General features: G+C 45.0%; 2 protein-coding genes across 2 annotated transcripts in view; both read right to left on the bottom strand.

The window, feature by feature from the left end:
* The window catches only part of LOC124672669, a 28,104-nt gene extending 10,531 nt beyond the window's left edge, over positions 1 to 17,573 (bottom strand). Inside the window, exon 1 of the mRNA XM_047208862.1 lies at positions 17,389 to 17,573. Coding sequence (XP_047064818.1) covers positions 17,389 to 17,573 — 185 coding nt within the window. The remainder of the gene's footprint in view (positions 1 to 17,388) is intronic.
* A 2,241-nt stretch (positions 17,574 to 19,814) lies between these two features.
* LOC124670386 (protein DESIGUAL 3-like) lies at positions 19,815 to 20,689 on the bottom strand. The gene is made up of 3 exons (XM_047206897.1): positions 20,487 to 20,689; positions 20,152 to 20,360; positions 19,815 to 20,037 (listed from the first exon to the last, which is right to left on the bottom strand). The coding sequence occupies exons 1-3, from the start codon at positions 20,583 to 20,585 to the stop codon at positions 19,815 to 19,817; spliced, it is 531 nt and encodes a 176-aa protein (XP_047062853.1). The 5' UTR covers positions 20,586 to 20,689.
* Between the last annotated feature and the right edge of the window lie 6,658 nt (positions 20,690 to 27,347).

The following is a 27,347-nucleotide window of genomic DNA, read 5'->3' as shown; positions in this document are numbered from 1 at the left end:
TTGTATACACATATTGATGTCCGGAACCCGAGGCCCCAAAGTGACAGAAATTGGGATAACCGGAGGGGAAGGCTGTGATATTAGGATCACATGTGTTCATGGAGTGTTAATGCTTTGCTCCGGTACTCTATTAAAAGGAGTACCTTAATTACCAGTAGTTTCCCTAGAGGCCCGGCTGCCACCGGCTGGTAGGACAAAAGATGTTGTGCAAGTTTCTCATTGCGAGCACGTACGACTATATACGGAACATATGCCTATGGTTATTTAGTACTTGGATACTATTTTATTATTATCTGCAAATGCCTTGCCTTGATTATTACATGAGTTCTCTCATCCATGCAGCGCCCGTTCATCCATCCCTGTGCCTACAGTATTTTAATCCTGTTGTTTACTATAATCACTACTGTTGTCTTTGTTACACTGCTGCTTATATTTCACTACTGCTACTTGCTATAAAATTGTTGCTACTTGATAAACTCTTGCGAGCAAGTACTGTTTCTAGGTGCGAGCTGAATTGACAACTCCGCTGTTAAGGCTTACAAATATTCTTTGGCTCCCCTTGTGTCGAATCAATAAATTGGGTTTTACTTCCCTCGAAGACTGTTGCGATCCCCTATACTTGTGGGTCATCAGCCACTCTCCGACTGATTCCGGCGGTTCTAGGGTTCGCCACCGGTCGCGTTCGATGCAGCGCACGACGGCCTCCTTCCTATCCGCGTCGATCTGAATCTCCTATCCTCTACTGGCCACGCGCAAGCGCTCCCGTGCCTAGGGTTGACGGGTTCATCGACGAACTCCGTTGATCTGGGCTCCCTGGACATGCTCGTGTTGTTCACCACTCTCTCCAGTGGTGGTGTGTGGCTGGCACCGGCCTGGTCGTGGTTTGGCACCGCCGTGGCTGGCCTGTGCCACCGTGCTGCCATGGACGCCGCCATGAACGCCTCCATGTACTACTGTATACCATTCTTCTCCTTTCTCTACTCCATCTCATCCATCTACTCGAGCTCTGGCTACTGGTACATCTATTGCTTGTGTTGTTGTTGCCTGTTGCGCATGCTATGCTATTCTGATGCCACTCCTAAGCCTACTCCTGCCATGCTCATGCTTTTCTAGGCATGCTACTGCTATGTCCATGCTTATTTGATCCTACTGGATGATTGTACTAGCCCTGTTCTACTTGTTCATGCTCATGTGCTGCTCAATTGCTTACTGGTTGTTTTGCTGTTAGCAGTGGCTAACAGCCTGACACTTGTGGTGCCTGTGGTGCTCTCTTGTGACCTGTATTGGATCCAATTGATCCATTTGGATCACTCTATGCTAGTGACTAGGTTACTAGTTCAATTATTGGATGATTTGGATGCTTGCCTAGCTATTGTAATTGTCTAAGCTTGATTTAGCTGCTGACCATGTGTTGGTGAGCTGTTGTTGCTCTTCATAACACATTGATCATGAATCAATGGCTACGATGCCTTTGATTATCCTACTGGTTGCCTCACTGTAATGCTATTGCTTATTAAACAATAAATTATCTTGTATTCATGCATCGGTTAATTATCTGTATATGAATTGCTTATGCAATATTGATTATATGTATGGATTTGTGTTAAATGATATCTCCAACATCAATTGGAAGATATATATGATCTGAATCCATCCAGGATAACGATGACTTATGAATTTTGGCTGCTGGATGGCTTGTGGTTGATGTGACCACAATAGCTCTAGCTACTTCTTGGGTTGCTCTCACTGTTGGATCATTACTTGTTGGCTAAACTCATTGTAGCTTGCACAGTAGGGTATCATATTCATATGAATGCCACTGTGACTTGTTTGTGAAGAAAATATACATAATTGATGGTTTAATTAGCTAGGAATAGCTAGGTGCATGGTCTCTGTAGCCTCTAGTATCTACTTACTACTCTACTGGTTAGCTATTTGTGCATCTATATTTATGTATTTTCACAAGAATAGCTTCTGGATAGTATCTAGATCTAGTTGCTCACTTTCTTCCAGCAACTCTTGGTCAAAGCAAGTGATGTTACCCTGTCATGAGCATCTGGTCATGCATATGACGTGTGAGTATGCTAAGAGATGGATTGGATCCACTCCAGGTATAAGTTATACCTTGCTCCAGCTCCTAGATGGTCATGTTTGGTTCTTTGTTGAGCTTTGCTTGATGGTTTTGATTTACTTGCCCTTCTCCTCCTTGCTCCTCGATGATACTGCTTAAGTTACCATGTCTCTAGTTGGATTGGCTTGTTGGTTTGGAGAAACTGGATGGTTTCTAGGGTTTGGCTATGTTCTTGAGCAAGAACAGCTATGAACTGCTATTGTTCAGCCTTAGCTGTTTGCTGATGTTGATCTGGTTGACTGGGATGGCCACACCAGCTGTCTCTGCCTATTTGTAGTGTCTGGTGGTTCTTCCCTGCATTGACACACAAGCATGTGCAATGTGATGACTAGGCTTTGGTTGCCTGGCTGTTGGGCATGCAATGCAGCTTGTGAGCTGTGTGTGTCCTTGAAGTGGAAACTTGAGCCCATCATTGCTCTAACTTGGTCTGTTGATGTCTATCTCACTCTTTGGCATGGTTTTGGACACTGACTAGTGGCATTGCCACATGTATTATCACAATCTTGTTAGTTTTCATGTGTATGCAGGTTCAAGACTTCATTTGATCCAGGGACAAGAAGATCAAGACTTGTAGTTTAGGATTTATAGTTATAGATCAATAATTGTAATCTTATTTTATTTTCTTTATTATATATGTTGCCCATTCTTGTATAAATAAATATTGTAAAGACAATGTATATGTGTGTATGATCAATAAAGCTCAAGGTTTCCATAAGAGATTTTATATTTATTTGAGATTCATTTATGAATTATTTGTGTAAATGTGATGTGGTTTTGAATTATGAATTCATAATTCATTTATATATTGGTTACTTTATACTTCTATTGTTTGAATTCAAATTTGAAATGCCAAATCAAATTTCCTCCTAAAACCCTAAGTTTCAAAAGAGATCATGTCGAAATTTATAGCACTCACATTGCTCTAACCCTAATAGCAACGAGAGAGAAACCTCAATCCCTCTTAAGTTTATGCAATAAGGCGTGAAAATTTCCCCCGTTTGCAATGAAATGCACATCTCATTTCTAAATCTACCCTTCGTTTGTCGTATGTTCTGGGATATTACAACGCCCGAGGGGCCCACACCACCCCTAGGCGCGGCCAGGCAGGGGGCCGCGCCCAGTTATGGTGTGGCCGCCTTGGCGCCCTCCTCCATCTCTGCTTTGGACTCCGTCTTCGGGTCAGAAAAAATAGGAACTTTGGCTTTCGTTTCGTCCAATTCTGAGAATATTTCCTGTACAACTTTTCTGAAATACAAAAACAACAAAAAACAGGAACTTACACTGTGGCATCTTGTCAATAGGTTAGTTCCATAAAATGCATAAAAATGCCACGAAGTATAAACAAAGCATATAGAAACATGTGTAAAACAAGCATGGAGTATCAAAAATTATAGATACATTTGCAATGTATCATTCATCCTGAGAAGATCATGAGCTTGAAGCTTTCCATTCATATGTCGATCATGGATATGTGAAGATGCGCCAAATAAGAAGCTCTCATATAGTAGATTATGGGGGAGGAATCCACGAGACTTCATCAAGCAAGCACAATCACGAAGTGCGTTCCATCTATTTGTGGTCAAGATCATCATCATCTATCACAAGTGGAATGCAAAATATTAAGATTTGTTGTTGATAGGGTTTCTTTCTTGTCGGTCTCGTAATGTAGCTAGGAGACGGTTTATGGGATAGTTGGTCGTACTATCAAGAGGGCTCTCGAATGAGTAACTTGATCGTACCGTTCGGAGAGAGCTCAAACCCTTGCATCCTTTTGTCATATTCCTTGATTGTTGTTTGGATCTTATCCATGTGATGTTTTAGAGCTTGTGGTTATTCACATGATAAACTATGGTTCATCGAAAATGGATTCTGCATGACAAAGTTGTTGTGTTTTCGATTTTGGAGGTGTTACCAGTTTGTCTCTTATAGATAGGTTAAAGCTTTCTTCATTTGATCGTATATTCCCTTCTTGTACTATTATGGTTCTCTACATGATCTTATAGAGCTTGTTTCTAGCTTCAAAACGAGCCAAAGATCATCAAAATCGGAGTCCCGATGCAAAAGTTCTTGAAGTTTTCGTACCTGTTTGAACGATTCATATGGGCGGAAGTACCGGTTTTGGGGCCCGGTACTAAAACCATCAGTTCCTAATTACTAGGAGCAATTCCGAGCGCCCGGTAGTTGGCTGGTACTTCCACGAATGGTAGTATCGCCCAAAATGACCGAAAGTACCGGTAATTACATATTTTGTGCATAGCGGGCATATTTCTCTTGCCCTATTTAAGTTGGTCTTCTTCCCCATCTGTTGGAGCTCATTTTTGCGGCATTGTTGACATTCTTTGAGTTTGCTATTGTTAGGGCAATATACTTGTTGTATTACCAGGGGGCCAAAGGCCACAATATATAGTACATGTACAGGTGCAAATATGCAGGAAGCCCCCTAACATATAGGAAAAATACAATATACCTATATATACTCTAACACCCCCCGCAAACTCATGGTGGATCCACAACACCGAGTTTGGAGAGTAAAAAGTCATCTTTGCGCTCGAGTTTGTGCCTTTGTAAAGAAATCCGCCAATTGCAAATCTGAAGGCACATAATGAACCGCAACAACCTCATCCTGCACCTGAGCACGTGTATAAAAAGCATCAACACCAATATGCTTGGTCAGCTCATGCTTGACCGGATCACGTGCAATACGATAGCACCTGTCTTGTCGGACAAAAGTGGAGTGGGTGTCGTAACGGAGACCCCAAAATCTGCAAGCAACCACCGTAACCGGGTCACCTCAGCAATCAACAAGGCCATAGCCCGCAGCTCAGCCTCAACACTCGAACGAGAAACCGCTACCTGTTTCTTCGTCTTCCAAGCAACAAGCGAACCACCAAGAAACACACAGTAAGCAGAAAGTGAACGACGATCCGTAGGATCACTCGCCCACGTAGCATCCGAGTAGCACTGGAGCTGGAGAGAGCTAGAACGAGGAAAGAAAAGGCGACGAGTGATCGTGCCACGAAGGTAACGAAGAACACGGAGGAGATGACCGTAGTGAACAGTGGTAGGAGGCTGAGACAAGCCGACTCGAGAATATGAACGAGGATAAGAAATATCGGGACGAGTGACGACAAGATAAACAAGACTCCCAACAAGATGACGATAACGTGTGGGATCGGGAAGAGGATCACCATCGGTAGGACGAAGCTTAACATTAAGCTCCATAGGATTATCAACCGTGCGCTCATCCCCAAGAGCAGACACGAGCAAGAAGATCCCGAATGTACTTCTCTCGAGAGATAGAAAAGCCATCGAAGTGGAGGAAACCTCAATCCCAAGAAAATAGCGAAGAGGACCAAGATCGGTCATGAGAAACGATCACGAAGACGAGCCTTTACAAAGGCAATATACTCGGGATCATCACCGGTAATGATCATATCATCAACATAGAGAAGGAGAAGGGTGCGTCCACGAGGAGAAGTGTGAACGAAAAGTGCTTGGATCATGAAGACTAGGAGAGAAACCAGCGGCGGTCACCACGAGAGGCAAAGCGCTCAAACCGAGGCACGAGGGGCCTGTTTGAGACCATAGAGAGAACGTCGAAGATGACAAACCATCCCATCGGGAACAGAATACCCAGGAGGAGGCTGCATGTAAACCTCCACACTCAACTCGCCATTAAGAAAAGCATTCTGAACATCAAGCTGGGAGACAGACCAACGGCAAACAGAGGCAACAGCAAGAAGGGTACGCACAGTAGTCATATGAGCCACACGGGCAAAAGTCTCATCGTAGTCACGGCCGTGCTCCTGCTGAAAACCACGAGCCACAAGACGCGCTTTATAGCGCTCAAGAGATCCATCAGAGCGAGTCTTAATTTTATAGACCCACTTACACGTGATGGGACGAACACCAGAAGGGGGAGAAACAAGATCCCAAGTGCCAGTGCGCTCAAGCGCAGCGATCTCCTCAGCCATGGCAAGCTGCCATTCGGGATGACGCTCGGCATCCCGATAAGAAGTCGGCTCGGAAACGACGAGAGAGACCATGCCGACTAGGAGAGTAACGAGCCGGAGCACGACGCCGACGAACAGGCCGAGAAGGGGGAAGGTCATGCCGAGAAGACAAGTCATTAGAAGAAGAGGAAGAAGGAACGAGAATCGGAAGGAGCCGAAGGCCGGAGAACGAGGAGTACTAGGTGGACTAGACGAACGAGAGGATGGTGTCGAAGGGGCGCATCGAAGTAGGAGGGAGGGGAGGAGGGACAGCGGGGGTGCATCCGGAAAAAGAAGAAAAGAGATATCATCCACCGAGTAAGTACCCGAGGTGGGGCGAGGATAGAAGGGACGCGTCTCATCAAATGTGACGTCACGAGAGATGCGCATCCGACGACCAACGGGGTCCCAACAACGATAGCCCTTATGCTCATCACTGTAACCGAGAAAAACACACTCAACAGACTGAGCAGTCAGTTTGGTGCGTTCGCGAGGAGGCAGAAGGACATAGCCAAATGAACGGAGAGTCGAGTAGTCTGGAGAAACACCAGAGAGACGCTCGAGAGGAATGCCACCCTGTAGAGCAGCGGAAGGCTGAATGTTAATAAGGTGGGCCGACGTAGCGACAGCCTCAGCCCAGAAATGTGGCAGAAGAGAAGAGGCAATCATCATAGCACGGGTGGTCTCAAGAAGATGACGATGCATACGCTCGGCGACGCCATTTTGAGCATGCGCGCCGGGACAAGAAAACTGAGCGAGGGTGCCCTCCTCAGCAAGGACACCACGAAGGTGCTGAGAGATATACTCACCAGCAGAATCAGCACGGAACACGCGAGTGGGGGTGTTGTGAAGTGTACAAGTAGATTGCCTAGCCCTTTCCATCAGTTCGGACTTTTGGTTCAAGTGGCTAGTGCATGAAGCTTAACATGGTATCAGAGCAAAATTGATCCTCTAATTCCGGCCGATGTTGCTTGTTCCGTCGCCCGTCTTCGTTTGTTCTCTGCCGGCTCCGCTCGCCCTGCCCGCGCGACAGCGCCACCTGCTCTCCGTCGCCAGTCCAGGCCGCCCGATTCTTCTCCAGGCCGCCTGCCCCCGATTCCTTCCCCAGGCGTGGCGCCCCGATTTCCCTGGCGCTCTGGCCGATTCTTCTCTGCGCCACAGCGCCGCCTGCCCCGCACCCCGGCCGATTCTTCTCCAGGCGGAGGCCGATTCCTGGCCCGCCCGTGCGAGGCCGCCTCCGCTGATTGCTGCTTCCGCTGATTCCTGGCGTCGTGCTCCCTCCTGCCACTTTCCTGGCGTCGTGCTCGTGCTCTCTCCTGCCACTTGAACCAATCTCCATCGCATCAATCTTGCTGCTGATCTCCCAGGCTGCTGGTTAGTTGACTTCCGTCTGAAGCAGAAAAAAAAAACAAAAAAAAACAAAAAAAAAGAAAAAAAAAAGAAAAAGAGCTATGTCTTCCGCTGATCCCGCCCCTTCTTTGGGCCCACCTTCGATACTTGGTATTTGTCCGCTGCCTCCGTGCATGACTGCTAGCTATTCTTCGTCGCCGTTTGCGGCCTCTTCACGCGGCTGCGCCGCGCTTCACCGACTCCGTCTACGTCGGCTCGCCGCTCCTCACCGACTTTCGCGGCCTCTTCCCGCGGCTCTGGCCGTGCTTCGCCGATTTTGTCTCCCTCGGCCTGCCGCTCTACATCGACTTTTGTGGCCTCTTCACGCGGCTGCGCCGCGCTCGCCGACTTCGTCTATGTCGGCCTGCCGCTCTACATCGACTTTTGCGGCCTCTTCACGCGGCTCTGCCCGCGCTTCGCCGACTTCCTCTATATCGGCCTGCCGCCCTACATCGACTTTCGCGGCCTCTTCCCTCGGTTATGGCCGTGCTTCGTCGACTCCGTCTGCGTCGGCATGCCGCTCTACATCGACTTTCGCGGCCTCTTCACGTGGTTATGACCGTGCTTTGCCGACTCTGTCTTCATCGGCGTGTTGCTCTCCGTCACCCCCTTTGGTGGCCTCTGTGCGTGTGGATGATAGCTCCTCGTCGGCACCTGATTGTACTTCGACCTCTCCAGTCACGCCCCTCTCTGCGCATGAGATAACGCAGCTTCACTGGCTGCTTGATGCTTGGGATTCCAGTTTACGTCAGCAGCCTCGCGGTCCGAGTCTCCGCCCTCGTCCTCATTGCACCTACTGTGGCAAGGTTGGCCACACTTCCTCCACCTGCTGGACGCGGGATCCCAGTTTACGTCAGCAGTTCCAGGATCGTCAGCAGGCTGGCTCTTCAGGATCTTCTGCAGTTGCACTCTCGGGCGGCCTGGACTGGCGACGGAGAGCAGGTGGCGCTGTCGCGCGGGCAGGGCGAGCGGAGCCGGCAGAGAACAAACGAAGACGGGCGACGGAACAAGCAACGTCGGCCGGAATTAGAGGATCAATTTTGCTCTGATACCATGTTAAGGTTCATGCACTAGCCACTTGAACCAAAAGTCCGAACTGATGGAAAGGGCTAGGCAATCTACTTGTACACTTCACAACACCCCCACTCGCGTGTGACAAGAGAAGAGAAAGTCAACACGTGAAAGAAGAAGAGCACACCGAAACAGGGCATCAGCGGTGGCTAAAGAGGGGGGCAACAGCAATTTTTAGGCTTAATTGCGAAAACCATGTAAGAGGGGGGCAACAACAATTTTTAGGCTTAATTGCGAAAACCATGTGAAAGCCAGGATTCGAACTCGAGACCTGGGGCTCTGATACTATGTTAGGGCAATATACTTGTTGTATTACCAGGGGGCCAAAGGCCACAATATATAGTACATGTACAGGTGCAAATATGCAGGAAGCCCCCTAACATATGAGGAAACTACAATATACAGATATATACTTGATACGTCTCCGACGTATCGATAATTTCTTATGTTCCATGCCATATTATTGATGATACCTACATGTTTTATGCACACTTTATGTCATATTCGTGCATTTTCTGGAACTAACCTATTAACAAGATGCCGAAGTGCCGATTCTTTGTTTTCTGCTGTTTTTGGTTTCGAAATCCTAGTAACGAAATATTCTCGGAATTGGACGAAACAAAGACCCGGGGTCCTATTTTGCCACGAACCTTCCGGAAGACCGAAAGGGATACGAAGTGGGGCGACGAGGCGCCGCCACCATAGGGCCGCGCGGCCAAGGGGGGCCGCGCCGCCCTATGGTGTGGGCCCCTCGTCGGCCCTCCGACTCTGCCCTTCCGCCTACTTAAAGCCTCCGTCGCGAAACCCCGATGCGAAAAACCACGATACGGAAAACCTTCCGGAGACGCCGCCGCCGCCAATCCCATCTCGGGGGATTACGGAGATCTCCTCCGGCACCCTGCCGGAGAGGGGATTCATCTCCCGGAGGACTCTACACCGCCATGGTCGCCTCCGGAGTGATGAGTGAGTAGTTCACCCCTGGACTATGGGTCCATAGCGGTAGCTAGATGGTTGTCTTCTCCTCATTGTGCTTCATTGTTGGATCTTGTGAGCTGCCTAACATGATCAAGATCATCTATCTGTAATACTCTATGTTGTGTTTGTCGGGATCCGATGGATAGAGAATACCATGTTATGTTAATTATCAAGTTATTACATATGTGTTGTTTATGATCTTGCATGCTCTCCGTTATTAGTAGAGGCTCTGGCCAAGTTTTTGCTCTTAACTCCAAGAGGGAGTATTTATGCTCGATAGTGGGTTCATGCCGCATTGACACCAGGACGAGTGACAGAAAGTTCTAAGGTTGTTGTCTTTGTTGCCACTAGGGATAAAACATTGGCGCTATGTCCAGAGGATGTAGTTGTTGATTACATTACGCACCATACTTAATGCAATTGTACTGTTGCTTAGCAACTTAATGCTTGGAAGGGGTTCGGACGATAACCTGAAGGTGGACTTTTTAGGCATAGATGCGGTTGGGTGGCGGTCTATGTACTTTGTCGTAATGCCCAATTAAATCTCACTATACTTATCATGACATGTATGTGCATTGTTATGCCCTCTCTATTTGTCAATTGCCCGACTGTAATTTGTTCACCCAACATGCTTTTATCTTATGGGAGAGACACCTCTAGTGAGCTGTGGACCCCGGTCCATTCTTTTATACTTGAAATACAAATCTGCTTTGCAATACTTGTTTTTACTTGTTTTCTCTGCAAACAATCATCTTCCACACAATACGGTTAATCCTTTGTTACGGCAAGCCGGTGAGATTGACAACCTCCATCGTTTCGTTGGGGCAAAGTACTTTGGTTGTGTTGTGCGGGTTCCACGTTGGCGCGGAATCCCTGGTGTTGCGCCGCACTACATCCCACCGCCATCAACCTTCAACGTGCTTCTTGGCTCCTCCTGGTTCGATAAACCTTGGTTTCTTTACGAGGGAAAACTTGCTTGTTGTGCGCATCATACCTTCCTCTTGGGGTTCCCAACGAACGTGTGAGTTACACGCCATCAAGCTCTTTTTACGGCGCCGTTGCGGGGAGATCAAGACACGGCTGCAAGGGGAGTCTCCACTTCCCAACCTCTTTACTTTGTTTTTTGTCTTGCTTTATTTTATTTACTACTTTGTTTGCTGCACTTATATCAAAACACAAAAAAATTAGTTGCTAGTTTTACTTTATTCTTGTCTTGCACTCTATATCAAAAACACAAAAAAATTAGTTACTTGCATTTACTTTACTTGATTCATCATGTTTCCTTTTAATTTTACCACAAAAAACATACCGGTAGGACAAGGGTCTATAATTGGGAGGAACAATATAGAAGAATTTTTCACCCATGTTAGTACCGTTGAAGATTTTGAAGATAGACACTTGGTAGAACTTGCTCCTACTTATGAAATTGCTGCTGCTGCTTTAGTTCGCATGTTGGAAACTAAATTTGTTAATCTCAATCCTATAATCCAACACATGTTTCTTACACTTGGTGATATGGAAGAGGGGAAAAGAAAGATTTTGTTTTAGAAACCCTTCTTAGAGAATTTGGTGGTCTAGCAAGAGAGGCTAGAAAGGTCTTTGCTAAATTTAATATGCTTGGTTCTCATACTAATTTTGTTGGTCTCCTTGAAAAAATGGACATGGATAGAATAAGGTACACTAATAATATTAATGATGGTGGGGAGATCAAAGCACCAATACCATGTAAACTCCTAGCTATGAATGATGCACTAGAACATAACTATGCTTGGCTTGTTCCTGAAAATTTGTTCGATGAGAGTAGCAAGCCCAAGACTAATGAAAAGGGAGACGCTGAAACTTATGTATCCAATATACTATGCATGGTTGAGAAAACTCTAAACCCCGCTGTAGGCGCACCACCCTTCGATAACACTTGATACACACTTTCTGCGCCTAGCTGAAAGGCGTTAAGAAAGCGCTTATGGGAGACAACCCATGTTTTTACTACGAGTATTTTTGTTTTATATTTGAGTCTTGGAAGTTGTTTACTACTGTAGCAACCTCTCCTTATCTTAGTTTTGAGTTTTGTTGTGCCAAGTAAAGTCTTTGATAGTAAAGTAAGTACTAGATTTGGATTACTTGCGCGGTTCCAGATTTCTTTCTTTGTCACGAATCTGGGTCTACCTCCCTGTAGGTAGCTCAGAAAATTAAGCCAATTTACGTGCATGATCCTCAGATATGTATGCAACTTTCATTCGATTTGGGCATTTTCATTTGAGCAAGTCTGGTGGCCTAATAAAATCCATCTTTACGGACTGTTCTGTTTTGACAGATTCTGCCTTTTTATTTCGCATTGCCTCTTTTGCTATGTTGGATGAATTTCTTTGATCCATTAATGTCCAGTAGCTTTATGCAATGTCCAGAAGTGTTAAGAATGATTGTGTTACCTCTGAACATGTTAATTTTATATTATGCACTAACCCTCTAATGAGTTGTTTCGAGTTTGGCGTGGAGGAAGTTTTCAAGGATCAAGAGAGGAGTATGATGCAATATGATCAAGGAGAGTGAAAGCTCTAAGCTTGGGGATGCCCCGGTGGTTCACCCCTGCATATTATAAGAAGACTCAAGCGTCTAAGCTTGGGGATGCCCAAGGCATCCCCTTCTTCATCAACAACATGATCGGGTTCCTCCCCTGAAACTATATTTTTATTCCGTCACATCTTATGCACTTTGCTTGGAGCGTCGGTTTGTTTTTGTTTTTTGTTTTGTTTGAATAAAATGGATCCTAGCATTCACTTTGTGGGAGAGAGACACGCTCCGCTGTAGCATATGGACAAGTATGTCCTTAGGCTCTACTCATAGTATTCATGGCGAAGTTTCTTCTTCGTTAAATTGTTATATGGTTGGAATTGGAAAATGCTACATGTAGTAACTCTAAAATGTCTTGGATAATTTGATACTTGGCAATTGCTTGTGCTCATGTTTAAGCTCTTGCATCATATACTTTGCACCCATTAATGAAGAAACACTTAGAGCTTGCTAATTTGGTTTGCATATTTGGTTTCTCTAGAGTCTAGATAACATCTAGTATTGAGTTTTGAACAACAAGGAAGACGGTGTAGAGTCTTATAATGTTTACAATATGTCTTTTATGTGAGTTTTGCTGCACCGTTCATCCTTGTGTTTGTTTCAAATAACCTTGCTAGCCTAAACCTTGTATCAAGAGGGAATACTTCTCATGCATCCAAAATCCTTGAGCCAACCACTATGCCATTTGTGTCCACCATACCTACCTACTACATGGTATTTATCCGCCATTCCAAAGTAAATTGCTTGAGTGCTACCTTTAAAATTCCATCATTCACCTCTGCAATACATAGCTCATGGGACAAATAGCTTAAAAACTATTGTGGTATTGAATATGTACTTATGCACTTTATCTCTTATTAAGTTGCTTGTTGTGCGATAACCATGTTTACGGGGACGCCATCAACTACTCTTTGTTGAATATCATGTGAGTTGCTATGCATGTCCGTCTTGTCTGAAGTAAGAGAGATCTACCACCTTAATGGTTGGAGCATGCATATTGCTAGAGAAGAGCATTGGGCCGCTAACTAAAGCCATGATTCATGGTGGAAGTTTCAGTTTTGGACATATATCCTCAATCTCATATGAGAATAATAATTGTTGCCACATGCTTATGCATTAAAGAGGAGTCCATTATCTGTTGTCCATGTTGTCCCGGTATGGATGTCTAAGTTGAGAATAATCAAAAGCGAGAAATCCAAAATGCGAGCTTTCTCCTTAGACCTTTGTACGAGGCGGCATGGAGGTACCCCATTGTGACACTTGGTTAAAACATGTGTATTGCGATGATCCGGTAGTCCAAGCTAATTAGGACAAGGTGCGGGCACTATTAGTATACTATGCATGAGGCTTGCAACTTGTAAGATATAATTTTCATAACTCATATGCTTTATTACTACCGTTGACAAAATTGTTTCATGTTTTCAAAATAAAAGCTCTAGCACAAATATAGCAATCGATGCTTTCCTCTTTGAAGGACCATTCTTTTTACTTTTATGTTGAGTCAGTTCACCTATCTCTCTCCACCTCAAGAAGCAAACACTTGTGTGAACTGTGCATTGATTCCTACTTACTTGCATATTGCACTTGTTATATTACTCTATGTTGACAATTATCCATGAGATATACATGTTACAAGTTGAAAGCAACCGCTGAAACTTAATCTTCCTTTGTGTTGCTTCAATGCCTTTACTTTGATTTATTGCTTTATGAGTTAACACTTATGCAAGACTTATTGATGCTTGTCTTGAAGTACTATTCATGAAAAGTCTTTGCTTTATGATTCACTTGTTTACTCATGTCATTACCATTGTTTTGATCGCTGCATCCACTACATATGTTTACAAATAGTATGATCAAGGTTATGATGGCATGTCACTTCGAAATTATCTTTGTTACCGTTTTACCCGCTCGGGACGAGCGAGAACTAAGCTTGGGGATGCTTGATACGTCTCCGACGTATCGATAATTTCTTATGTTCCATGCCATATTATTGATGATACCTACATGTTTTATGCACACTTTATGTCATATTCGTGCATTTTCCGGAACTAACCTATTAACAAGATGCCGAAGTGCCGACTTGTCGTTTTCTGCTGTTTTTGGTTTCGTAAATCCTAGTAACGAAATATTCTCGGAATTGGACGAAACAAAGACCCGGGGTCCTATTTTGCCACGAACCTTCCGGAAGACCGAAAGGGATACGAAGTGGGGCGACGAGGCGCCGCCACCATAGGGCCGCGCGGCCAAGGGGGCCCGCGCCGCCCTATGGTGTGGGCCCCTCGTCGGCCCTCCGACTCTGCCCTTCCGCCTACTTAAAGCCTCCGTCGCGAAACCCCCGATGCGAAAAACCACGATATGGAAAACCTTCCGCAGACGCCGCCGCCGCCAATCCCATCTCGGGGGATTCGGAGATCTCCTCCGGCACCTGCCGGAGTGGGGATTCATCTCCCGGAGGACTCTACACCGCCATGGTCGCCTCCGGAGTGATGAGTGAGTAGTTCACCCCTGGACTATGGGTCCATAGCAGTAGCTAGATGGTTGTCTTCTCCTCATTGTGCTTCATTGTTGGATCTTGTGAGCTGCCTAACATGATCAAGATCATCTATCTGTAATACTCTATGTTGTGTTTGTCGGGATCCGATGGATAGAGAATACCATGTTATGTTAATTATCAAGTTATTACATATGTGTTGTTTATGATCTTGCATGCTCTCCGTTATTAGTAGAGGCTCGGCCAAGTTTTTGCTCTTAACTCCAAGAGGGAGTATTTATGCTCGATAGTGGGTTCATGCCCGCATTGACACTGGGACGAGTGACGAAAGTTCTAAGGTTGTGTTGTGCTCGTTGCCACTAGGGATAAAACATTGGCGCTATGTCCGAGGATGTAGTTGTTGATTACATTACGCACCATACTTAATGCAATTGTCTGTTGCTTAGCAACTTAATACCGGAAGGGGTTCGGACGATAACCTCGAAGGTGGACTTTTTAGGCATAGATGCGGTTGGATGGCGGTCTATGTACTTTATCGTAATGCCCAATTAAATCTCACTATACTTATCATGACATGTATGTGCATTGTTATGCCCTCTCTATTTGTCAATTGCCCGACTGTAATTTGTTCACCCAACATGCTTTTATCTTATGGGAGAGACACCTCTAGTGAACTGTGGACCCCGGTCCATTCTTTTATACTTGAAATACAAATCTGCTGCAATACTTGTTTTTACTGTTTTCTCTGCAAACAATCATCTTCCACACAATACGGTTAATCCTTTGTTACGGCAAGCCGGTGAGATTGACAACCTCACTTGTTTCGTTGGGGTAAAGTACTTTGGTTGTGTTGTGCAGGTTCCACGTTGGCGCCGGAATCCCGGTGTTGCGCCGCACTACATCCCGCCGCCATCAACCTTCAACGTGCTTCTTGGCTCCTCCTGGTTCGATGAACCTTGGTTTCTTTCTGAGGGAAAACTTGCTGCTGTGCGCATCATACCTTCCTCTTGGGGTTCCCAACGAACGTGTGAGTTACACGCCATCAATACTCTAACAGCTATCACCCTCTCCCTCAAATAATCTTGCATCTATTTGAGAGAAAAGATAGAGGAGATATAGATCTACACTTCCACCAATTAACATCCACTCTTTGTGAGGGAATCCATTTAGACCTAGATCTTGGAGAACTTGGTGTTCTCTTATTTCTCTTCCTCTCTTATCCCACATAAGGTTTCGTAGCTTTGGTGGAATTTTGGAGTGAACGACTTGCCATTGCATTTGGTGCATCGGTTTAAGTTCTCCACGGTGATACATAGAGGTGAAAGTTCTTCAGATATTCCTTCGTGTGATTGGAGCTTGTTCCTCTTGGATCTTTAAACCCTAGATGACTTAGTGATCTTAGTGATGTTTTTGGAGCCTCCATTTAAGTTGTGGAGATTTCTCAAGTGTAAGGCCTTGGTGACGATTTCCGCCAACGCTTTCTTGGGAGCCTCCAATTAAGTTGTGAAGATTTCCCCAAGCTTTGTGCGGGTTCGGTGACCACCCTTAAGGTTCCATAGTGGATCAAGGACTTACCTTTTGGTGGGAATGCTCGAGGAGAATGCGGTGATGCCTTCATGGTGTTTGGGGAGCCTTGTGCCTACACATCGCTCCAATGGAGAGTAGCACTCGTAAGAGTGTGAACTTAGGGATACATCATCGTCTCCGCGTCACTTCGGTTATTTCTATAACCGAGCTCTTTACTTATGCACTTTACTTTGTGATTGCCCTGCCTTCATGCTTGAAGTTATATATCTTGTTGTCACATAGTTGTTTCTCTTGCTTAGTATAAGTTGTTGGTGCACATAGGTGAACTCTAGCAGCTTGAGAAATTAAACACTACTTTTATTCTACATTTATTCAAGCCAGAATCGTAAAAGTTTTAAACTGTCCATTGACACCCCCCTCTAGGTGGCATTTGTATCCTTTCACCGGGTCCTTGTCTTCATCCATCTTGTCATCTTATGTTGCTTCTCCGTCCATTATCGTCATCTCGAAGCGTTGCCTGGAGTTAGGTGGATCTGAAAATTGATGCCAAATTGTTTTAGTTTCTTCTTCTATGAACGATGTGTAGGGTTGGATGTTCTAATATTATCCAAATTTCCGAGCCTATTAACTCTAATACTGAACCTATGTTCCCTATTGTTCAAGATTGTTGTATTTCTTAAATTTATGAACATATTAGCTCTAATATCTATCTATATTCAAGCCACAATGTCGTATTTGGTGCATGTTGTTTTAATGTTGAATTGTTGTATACACTAAAGGAAGAGCAATGCCTATCTTAATGTTGTATTCAACAAAACTAGGCTATGGGCCCTGCAGCCCAAGAGATTTTAGCTTATGTATTAGTAAAATTTAGCCTAACAACAGTCCATTTACCCTCCTTTAGTGTATTGGTCCGTTCAACTTCTTTGGGCTAGTTCTACCGGTATTAGATAGTCATTCTGAGGTGACACTATCTACCAAACACACCCATGTATACCCTTCCAAAAAAAATCACTTTTTTATATTTTATTTAATACGAAATCTATACCTAATAATAAAGGAGCTAATGTTTCTGCCAGAATTTTCGTCCAACTTTTCTTTAGACGGTTTTGCCCTCCCACCAAATCCCATATTACAACAAAGTGCCACCGGGTACCGGTTCGTTTGGTTCTTTTCTTTTCCTTCTCCACCGTTCTCCACCGCATCCGTTTCAACTCAGACCACGTGCGCGACGGACGCACGGAACTCGCCGCGGGCGGGCGCCGCCACATCCCGGCGCGGGTGACGTCGTCGAGCGTCTGCAGGGGGCGCGGCGGGCAGCCGCGGCCACATCCCGGCGCCAGAGCATCTGCAGGGCCCGCAGCCACATCCTGGCGCGGGCGACGTCGTCGAGCGTTGCAAGAGGCGCGAGGTGGCCGGGCCACATCCCGGCGCCAGCAGCGCCGCTCGCCGCGCGGCCACATCCCGGCGCGGGCGACGTCGGCGGCCTCCGCCGTCGCTGACCACCTCCAAGCATGCTGGCTCGAGCCCCCGACCCGCCGCCAACTGCCATGTGCTTACTCCGACACAGCTTTGCTGCTGCTGCACCATCCGCCACCTGGGCCGGCGCACGGAAGCTCGAGGCCGCGCGCGACACCGTCGAGCGGGGCGTGGGTGCAGGGAAGCTGTGCGCGACGCCATCGAGCGTCTGCAGGGGCGCGGGCGCACTGAAGCTCCAGGCCGCCCGGCGGCTTCATCCCGCGCAGCAAGAACCGACGGAGTAAAGTGAAATCGGCACGGTCGGGCCTGGCGAAAGGAATCGAGCTGAAGCGGAGAGGAATCAGGCGCGTCCTCCACGAGCAGAAGGGAATCGAGCTGAAGCTCTTGGCGCAGCACTCCCTGATCCCCTTTCCTCGCGTTGAAAGGTTCGTCTAGCGCGTGGGCCCGATCAGTTTAGCACTATCCCTACCCACCGCTGTGAATGTGCCATGGGCCGACATAGTACAGGCCTGGTGAACGAACCACAAATTAATGAACCTCGGGTAGTTAATTTTGACTGTATAATACGACTTACGTTTTAGTCCCACCTTGCTCGTTTACACGGAACCCCACTGGTTTATATACGTTCAATTTGACTAAGATATCACCAAGGGATCATTAAGTAGGAGCATCGCTGGTTGGTTGCATGATTAAAGGAGTGGATTGTTGCATGGGACAGAATTAGAGAGAGAACATGAGAAGCGTGAAATGCAAACGGCGCTACAGCGGGGGTACAGGTATGGTCATCCTGGTTCCTGGTTAGGCTGTATCGGAACGACCGCTACATTGATATACAAAGGTTTTTTTTTTATCTTCGTACGACCCTTTTTAAAGGAAAATTGATGTAATAACTTGCACGCCACTTCTTTCTAAGCTCATATATCTCTAATAATTGTGATTAGTATTTTCGGAAAATACTATGAAGAACATACCATCTCTTTGTGATATGGTACTAAGAAGACCAGCTAATTCATCAAACAATTTGTATTTGTTGCTCTGCCAATGCTATAGCGACCTTGGGTGATAACTATAGCGATCGAAAACTCATCGGGTAGTACGAGGTGCAGAGAGTACCTACGTGAAGGATAAGCTCGATTTCATGATGGCGACACTCACCTATGTTATCAGCTCCGCGTGGCAATCGACTATTACCGGTGCTTGAACCGAACAGTTTTTCTCCCGGTGCATCACATGGACATGTTATGTTCGTCATGAATAGTAAAAAAATGAACAACTCAAGGGAAGTATTAACACTATGCGGTTGCAGAAAAGTTCGAGTGTTTATTTCTCCCGGTGCAACGCACGGGCACTTTTGCTAGTAGATGCTAAAGAAAGTAAAATTGGCTTCATGCTAATCACTTTCTCCATATTATGCTCCATGAAAATGGTCGTGTGATCGGCGTATTACGGAAATGTCACTATCCACCACACGGCGATTTTGAAAGAACCGTACAGGTACACGGCGATTTGAAAGCTTTTGCCTCAGTTTTTAAATAATCTTCTTGGGTTGAATTAATCGTCAGTGTCATCATTAACTTTGATGCGAGTACTCCCACCCGGATGAACTTCTTAATCCAGATGAAAGGTGGCCTAGGCGCAGGTGCCTTTTGGGGGAAAAGAAAAGAAGAAGCTCCAGGTGGCTAAGTCATATGAACTTACCATGTCAAAGTGACGCCGACAACCACCATCGGTGCTTTGTAGGATTGCTTGCCGACAAGCCGGTTTTTAGAATTTGACACGCTTGAAGCCTTTCCGGCCATGAACGAGACTCGGCAAACCTGATGGTACGGGACTTCCATTCCCAAATCCAGCCTCTGTCGGCTGAAGGTGACGATTCCGAAAGAGAAAGGTGAACATCAAGCTAGATCCTCACGGGGTGTTTCGTCACCCTGAAGTGGCTGCTGGTTACGCACTGAAAGTGAAAACCTCAAAGATCCCCAGAAACCAGCTAGTAATCAAAAAGATTTTATTGAACACGACAAAACTGCTACACACAATTTATCACCACGTAGTTCAGCAACACGATGCCAACACATCATGCACACAGTGAGCAGAACTGCAGAATCACACCCTATTTCACAGCAGAGAAGAAATTAACCAAGCAAAACAGCAGGCTCGCGGTTGAAAGGAAGAGACGGTGCATGGTCGATCAGGTGTGCACGCCGACGGCCTTGGAGCCGCGGCCGCTTTCCTCCCGCGCGGCGGCGTTGGCGGAGACGTAGTAGACGAGGCAGAAGAGCGCGTGCACGAAGCAGAGGATGCCGCCGATGGAGAGGAAGTTGTGCCGCATCACCCCGCAGTGAGCCATCGACTTCTTGGAGTTGGGCAGCGCCCCGAGGACCAGCAGCGCCAGCCCCACTATCAGAACCATCCTGCCGATCGATCGAAACAGTCAAAACACGCACGCAGATTATCAATGTTCATCCTGTGTTCTTCGGATCGAATCACCGTCACCGGAAGCATGCGCCTTGGAGACAGGAGCGTACCATGTGAGGACCAGGGCGAATGAAGCCATATGCCGGTTGGGCGACGAGCGCCGGAGCTTGTCGCCGGAGCAGCAGACGCACGCGCAGCCCCCGACGATGTTGGCGATGGCGTGCGACGCCGCCAGCACCGCGGCCGCCGCGACGCCGAGCTTGTAGGCCTGCCGGACCGGCTGCCGGCACTCGATGAACAGTATCCGCAGGTGCCTCCCCTGCAAGATTCATTTATTTGCCATAAAACGAACACCGCCAAATGACAAGAGTTCGAGGACGACGAAATCTCTAGCCTGAATCTCAGGCTTCTCCTAGTACTGATAGTATTGTCACACAGGGTGTACCTGGTTCTGAGCTTTCTCGGCGTATATCCCGAGCACGCCGGCGGCGGCATCCATGGCGACGATGAGGAGACAGACCACCACCGCTTCGACTCTTGCCATGGCTTCTGATACCTTGGACTTCGGGTCTCCCCTCTTCCTTTCCTTAAGGTGAATGTGGAGACTGGAGAAACAGTGATATGGGCACGACAGGCTTCGTTGTCGCTACTAGATGAGTGTGCTGTGTGCAGCGAAGATGCTTTAGGTCTCGGCTTTTGATGATCTTTGTTGTTTTTATATCTGTGCCTTGGTTTTCTTTAGTGATTCCCTCTCACGACAAAGGCAGAAAGCTCTGCTAGGTTGTGCTTAAAACCAAAGAAAGAAGAGAATGTTAAGGTGGCACGAGAGCTGACAAGGCTCGAGGCATCGATAGCACTGCTAATAACCCATCATTACTAATAATGCTACTGAAAATATCAGGATTGTTTAACTAATTTTACAGGAAGGCCGAACACAAAAGATCTTTTGCCTGAAGAAAACTTCTATGTCAAATTCTCACAATGCATCTTGTGTGTACTTGGCTAGTTGGCTAGAAGAAACATTAGCATATTATTTTCTTGAATGATGCCCCAGTCAGAGCTCTTCTTTCCGCTTAATGGAACCAAGTGGCGAAGCGTGACATGAAATCAAGCTGGCACTATTTCCATTCAGTCGGCACTAAGGGAATAAGCATTTGTAAATAAAAAATACAGTATGTCGTACTCTCATCACACATTTAATTTATTAGATCTGATAATCTCATTCTTTATATTCATGTGAGTGTTAGTTCGAAGGGCCTGAGGCCGAACTCCATTAAGATAGAAAAAAGGAGGTACAATGTTCTTGATACAACATCGGCTGAGGTAGCCGAAGAGGGGGAAAACAAACAAAAAGACCACCGACACTCTAAAACCCCAACGAAGGTTTTAGTACAACAACAAACACCCCTTAGAAGTTTACAATGCAACCAGCCGCTCTCCAAGCACGAAGGTCCTCGACGATCAGCTCAAACACCTTGTCCGGCTCACTGAGTATTTGTTAGAAAATACGAGCATTGCGTTCCTTCCATAGCCTCCAGTGTACCAAAATGGTAACCGTGTCGAAGTCTCGCCGCAGATTTTTTGGCGCTCCTTTTCTAGCTTCCAACCACCACTCTTCCGTGCTCCTGAAGTTTTCACTAGGAATGGGGAAGTTAGTCTTGGTCCATGTCCGAAACCTTCCCCACACCTGATGCGAGAATATACAGTGAACAAAGAGGTGTGTGCAATCTTCTGGATTGTTTTGGCATAACGGGCAAATTGTGTTGTGAGACCACCCTCTTCTCTCCAGGTTGTCAGCGGTTAGACAACGTCTATGCACTGCCAACCACATGAAATTTTTTCATTTCATAGGAGCTTTCGACTTCCAGATCGGCTTGGCACAAGCAAACTTCATGGTAGCCATGAAGAAGAGGTTATACACGGTTTTGACTGAGAAGGAGCCATCAGCAACGTTTTTCCAAATCACCTTGTCAGCTTCACTATTCACAAGAGTTGTCTCACTTGCAATATCCCAGAGATGTAAGTATTGGGCGATGGCCTGCGAGGAGAGGCCTCCTGAGATATCTCTAACCCATCTTCGGCGTGCCAAAGCAACCGCGACCGAGATTCCTGAGTCCCGCACATAGCCGAAGAGTGCTGGCATCGAGTCCTTTACTGAGCGCTTGTTTGGAAGCCAATTATGTGAGTGTTAGTTACTAGAAATAAACACCGAGAGATAGTCTATTGTATAAAATGCCTTGTCTTTCTAGAACGACGTGGAACACATAAGAGAAGTTTGTCTTCTCTACCGCTTTATATGACTAAACGTGTGTTGGTATGAATTAGGAGACAGAATTTTCCATTTATCTATTTTCGAGGAGAGTGTTATCTTGTACCCCCTCTCCAAAATATAGTGCATTTTTAAAATTTAATTAATTTAAAATTTGGCCAAGTATGTAGAAAAAATATCAAGATATATTATATCAAATGTATATCATACAAAAACAACAAAGCTTTTTTCCTAAGCAAGTTGGATAGGCTAGATATGAAACCCAGCAGAAATAAAAGAAGCCAAAAACAAGAACAAGATGAAAAAGAGAGTAAACCAAGATTTCGGCACATGGATCACCAATCTCCATGCAGTCCTATAAAGAGCCAAGACTTTAGGTACATTTCAATCCCTCTCTTTTTACCGCCACCGCCCAAGTCAACTTTGGTCGTCCTCTACCTTTCTAGTCTTCTCCATACTCCTTAGAATTTCATAACTGGAGGCCTCCGCTAGATATGCCCAAACCTCCTTAGTCGGTGTTGGACAAGCTTCTCGTTGATCGGTGCCACCCTGATACGTCCAAAACGTATCTACTTTCCCGAACACTTTTGCTATTGTTTTGCCTCTAATTTGTGTATTTTGGATACAACTAACACGGACTAACGCTGTTTTCAGCAGAACTGTTCTGGTGTCTCGTTTTTGTGCAGAAATCCAACTTTCAGGAAAAACCTCGGGATTTTGACGAAAGGGCCTATTTTCCCAGAATACTGCAAGAGCCAGAAGGACAATTGAAGTGGAGGCCCGAGGGCCCCACACCATATGGCGGCGCGGCCCAGGGGGGCCCGCGCGGCCATGTGGTGTGGCCCCCTCGGCTGGCCTCCGACGCCCCCCTTCGGACTACTTATTCGCCTCGACCTAAAAACGCACGGGGAGAAGTCGAAGTCGCCAGAAACCCTCCAGAACGCCGCCACATCGCGAAACTCCGTCGCGGGAGTCATAAGTCTCCGTTCTGGCACTCCGCCGGGACGGGGAATTGGAGGAGATCATCACCGCCATCACCGCCAACGCCTCTCCATCAACCAGCAATGTTTCCCCCATCCATGTGTGAGTAATCCCCCGCTGTAGGCCGAAGGGGATGGTAGGGATTGGATGAGATTGGTCATGTAATAGCATAAGATTGTTAGGGAATAGTGCCTAGTGTCCGTAGATGGTACTTTTATGATATTGTTGCAACTTGTTATGCTTAATGCTTGTCACTAGGGCCCGAGTGCCATGATCTCAGATCTGAACATGTTATTGATTCATGAAGATATTCGTTGTTTATGATCTTACCCGCAAGTTGTATACACATGTCGCTCGTCCGGAACCAATGGCCCCGAAGTGACGAAATCGGGACAACCGGAGGGAATGGCAGCGATGTGAGGATCACATGTGTTCACGGAGTGTTAATGCTTTGCTCCGGTACTCTATTAAAAGGAGTACCTTAATATCCCAGTAGTTTCCCTTGAGGCCCGGCTGCCACCGTCTGGTAGGACAAAAGATGTTGTGCAAGTTTCTCATTGCGAGCACGTACGACTATAATTGGAACACATGCCTATTGATTGATTAGTACTTGGATACCGTTTTATTATTATCTGCAAATGCCCTGCTATGATTGTTACATGAGTTTCTCTCATCCATGCAACGCCCGTCATCCGTCCCCGTGCCTACGATATTTTAATCCCGTTGTTTACTATAATCACTACCGCTGTCTTTGTTACTCTGCTACTCGTTATTTCACTACCGCTATCGCTATAAAACTCGTTACTATCGATAAACTCTTGCGAGCAAGTTCTGTTTCCAGTGCAACTGAATTGACAACTCCGCTGTTAAGGCTTTCAAGTATTCTTTGTCTCCCCTTGTGTCGAATCAATAAATTGGGTAATACTTCCCTCGAAGACTGTTGCGATCCCCTATACTTGTGGGTCATCAAGACTATTTTCTGGCGCCGTTGCCGGGGAGCATAGCTTTATTTGGAAGTTCACTTGGATTGATATTGTTCGTTGCAAATTCTCCATCATGGGTAAACCTCGCGATACTAAGGTCGCCATATTACCATCCACTACAAGAAAAGGTACAACTCTGAGTACCTCTGCTGCTCTTGATTCACCATCTGTGATTGATAAACTTGTTTCACCGCCACATGCTTCCTGGTACTTCTGTTGAATCTGAAAACTCTCATAATATTGATAATATTTCTGCTGTGCTTGATGATAGTGGTTCATTGGGAACTTTTCTAGATGCTTCAATTGCTAGGTCTAGACAAATTGAAAATGCTGAAACTCGTGATGTTACTACACCTGTTAATTCACCTGAACTTGAATACTCTAGTGATGATCTTGATGAAGATTATGTGGAACTTGATGATGATTTTATTGAAAAATGTCATGCTACTACTGATGCAAGAAAAATTAAAAAGTTGCTTGCGGAACATACTCGTTAGATATAAACTGTCTCCGATCCTAAATTTGCCACATCTCCTATAAACATTAGGGATAAAGATTATGATTTTTCTCTTGATCTATCTCATATAGCTATTGTTGAGAAAACACCTTTTTGTGGTACTGAAAAAGAAAGTGCTCGTTGAACACATGACTCGAGTTATCTACTTTGAGTAGCTTGTTTTCTGATGATGTTAAGAAGCGTACTTACTTTGTTGCTAAAATCTTTCCATTCTCATTAAAGGATGACGCTAAAACCTGGTATAATAGTTTGCCACCTAGCTCTATTAAAAGTCCAAAAGAATTGCTTGCTCGTTTTCTTTCGGAAATACTTTCCTCGCTAGTGCTCAACATGTCTGCTTGCGGAGAGTTTATAATTTTGATCAAGGAGATGAAGAGAAATTGCCCGAGGCTTGGGCGAGATTTTGCTCTCTTATTAGAGCTCGCCCGACCATGATTTGGAAAAGCATGATTTACTTGATATATTTTATAGTGGACTAACCATTGAGTCTAGGGCATACCCGGATAGTTGTGCTGGTTGTGTTTTCAGGAAAAGAACTCCAGACGACGCTGAAGAATTATTGGCTAAAATAGGCCGGAATTATGATGATTGGACTACGCCTGAACCAATTCCAACGCCAATAGTGAAGAAGAGGGGTTTAATTAAATTGAATGATGAAGATATGAGGGAAGCCAAGAAGTCTCTCAAGGAGAAAGGTATTAAATCTGAAGATGTGAAGAATCTACCTCCTATAGAAGATATATGTGAGATAATTCCCCCTTCATCCATGATTGAGGTAAATTCCCTTCAACGCTTTACTAGGGAAGATATTCCGTATTCAAAACCTCCTGCGCAATGCTTAGATGAGTTTGATAATTATATTGTTAAGCAAGAAAATTTTAATATGAGAGTAGAGAATCATCTCGATGGAAAATTCTCAAGCTATTAGTGAATTGCATGATATTGTGGAGAGAACCTCCAATGATGTTAAGATGCTTGTTAAACATTTTCATATGGTTCAAACTCAAATTGATCAACTCACTAAAGTGCAAAATGACTTGTTAGGAAATAATGCTAAAGAAAAACATGCTTATGAAGTAACAACTAGAGGTGGTGTCTCTACCCAGGATCCTCTATATCCTGAAGGGCATCCCAAAAGAATTGAACAAGATTCTCAACAAACTAAAACCAGTGCTCCATCTAAGAAAAAGAAGAAGAAACATAAAAATATTGTAGAATCCTCTGAACCTGCTAATGATCCTCATAGTATTTCTATTTCTGATGCTGAAACTGAAAGTGGTAATGAACATGATAAAGATAATGATAAGAATGATACTCCTGATAAAGAAGAGGTTGAAAAAGAACCTGAAAAGCATGCTAAAAATAAAAAGTATACTAAAGAAGATTTTATTGCTGTGAAACATGGTAATGAAAGAGAACCTTGGGTGCAAAAGCCAATGCCTTTTCCTGCTAAGAAATTAAAATCAAAGGAAGAAGAACACTATAATAAATTTTGTGATTGGATGAAACCTTTATTCTTGCAAATCCCTTTGACCGATGCTATTAAATTGCCTCCTTATTCAAAGTATATGAAAGATATTGTTACTAACAAAAGGAAAATCCCCAATGAGGAAATTTCCACTATGCTTGCTAATTACTCTTTCAATGGCAAAGTTCCAAAGAAGTTGGGCGACCCAGGTATACCTACTATTCCTTGTTCTATTAAGAATAATTATGTTAAAACTGCTCTATGTGACTTGGGTGCCGGTGTTAGTGTTATGCCTTTTTCTCTTTATAAGAGACTTTACTTAGATAAGTTGATACCTACTGATATATCTTTGCAAATGGCTGATAAATCTACTCGCTATTCCTGTTGGTATATGTGAGGATGTTCCTGTTCAAGTTACTAATAACTGCTTGATATTAACCGATTTTGTTGTGTTGGAAATGCTCGAAGATGATAATATGTCTATTATTCTTGGGAGACCTTTTCTTAACACCGCAGAGGCTGTTATTGATTGCAATAAAGGAAAGGTTACTTTCAATGTTGATGATAAGGAACACACCGTCTATTTCCCCAAGAGGATTGAAAAAGCGTGCGGAGTTAATACAATTTCTCATGTGAGAACTATCAAAGTGGGAACCATCGATTGTCCTATATATGAGCCTAAAGAAGAATATCAAACTCTTGTGATTGGATCCATATCAATACAATTCAAGGTAACATGATTGATTTGAGGTTTATTTCTTCATATGCTATGTAAAATTTATTTGGTGGCAAGACTTGATCAACCTTGTTAACAAATACCTTTTATATGCATAGAGGAGGTAAACAACATCTCTTTCTTCCTCCACTTGCTTTAGTTGCTGTAGCATTTTTAATTTGCAAAGTTTCTTAGTTGATTTGAGATTTCAAAAATTTTCCTGGCCAGTAATAATAAACTTAATACCCGGAAAATGTGCATTTTTCAAAGTTTTCAAAAATTCGCGAAAATTACACCGTTGGTCCTATTTTTCGACGAGGCACCTGGGAGCACCAGAGGATGACCTGTGGGGCACCACAGGGTGCCACACCAC

Source organism: Lolium rigidum, chromosome 7 (genome assembly GCF_022539505.1).
Source record: "Lolium rigidum isolate FL_2022 chromosome 7, APGP_CSIRO_Lrig_0.1, whole genome shotgun sequence".
NCBI lineage: Eukaryota > Viridiplantae > Streptophyta > Magnoliopsida > Poales > Poaceae > Lolium > Lolium rigidum.
This window is presented reverse-complemented; position numbering and strand designations above follow the sequence as displayed.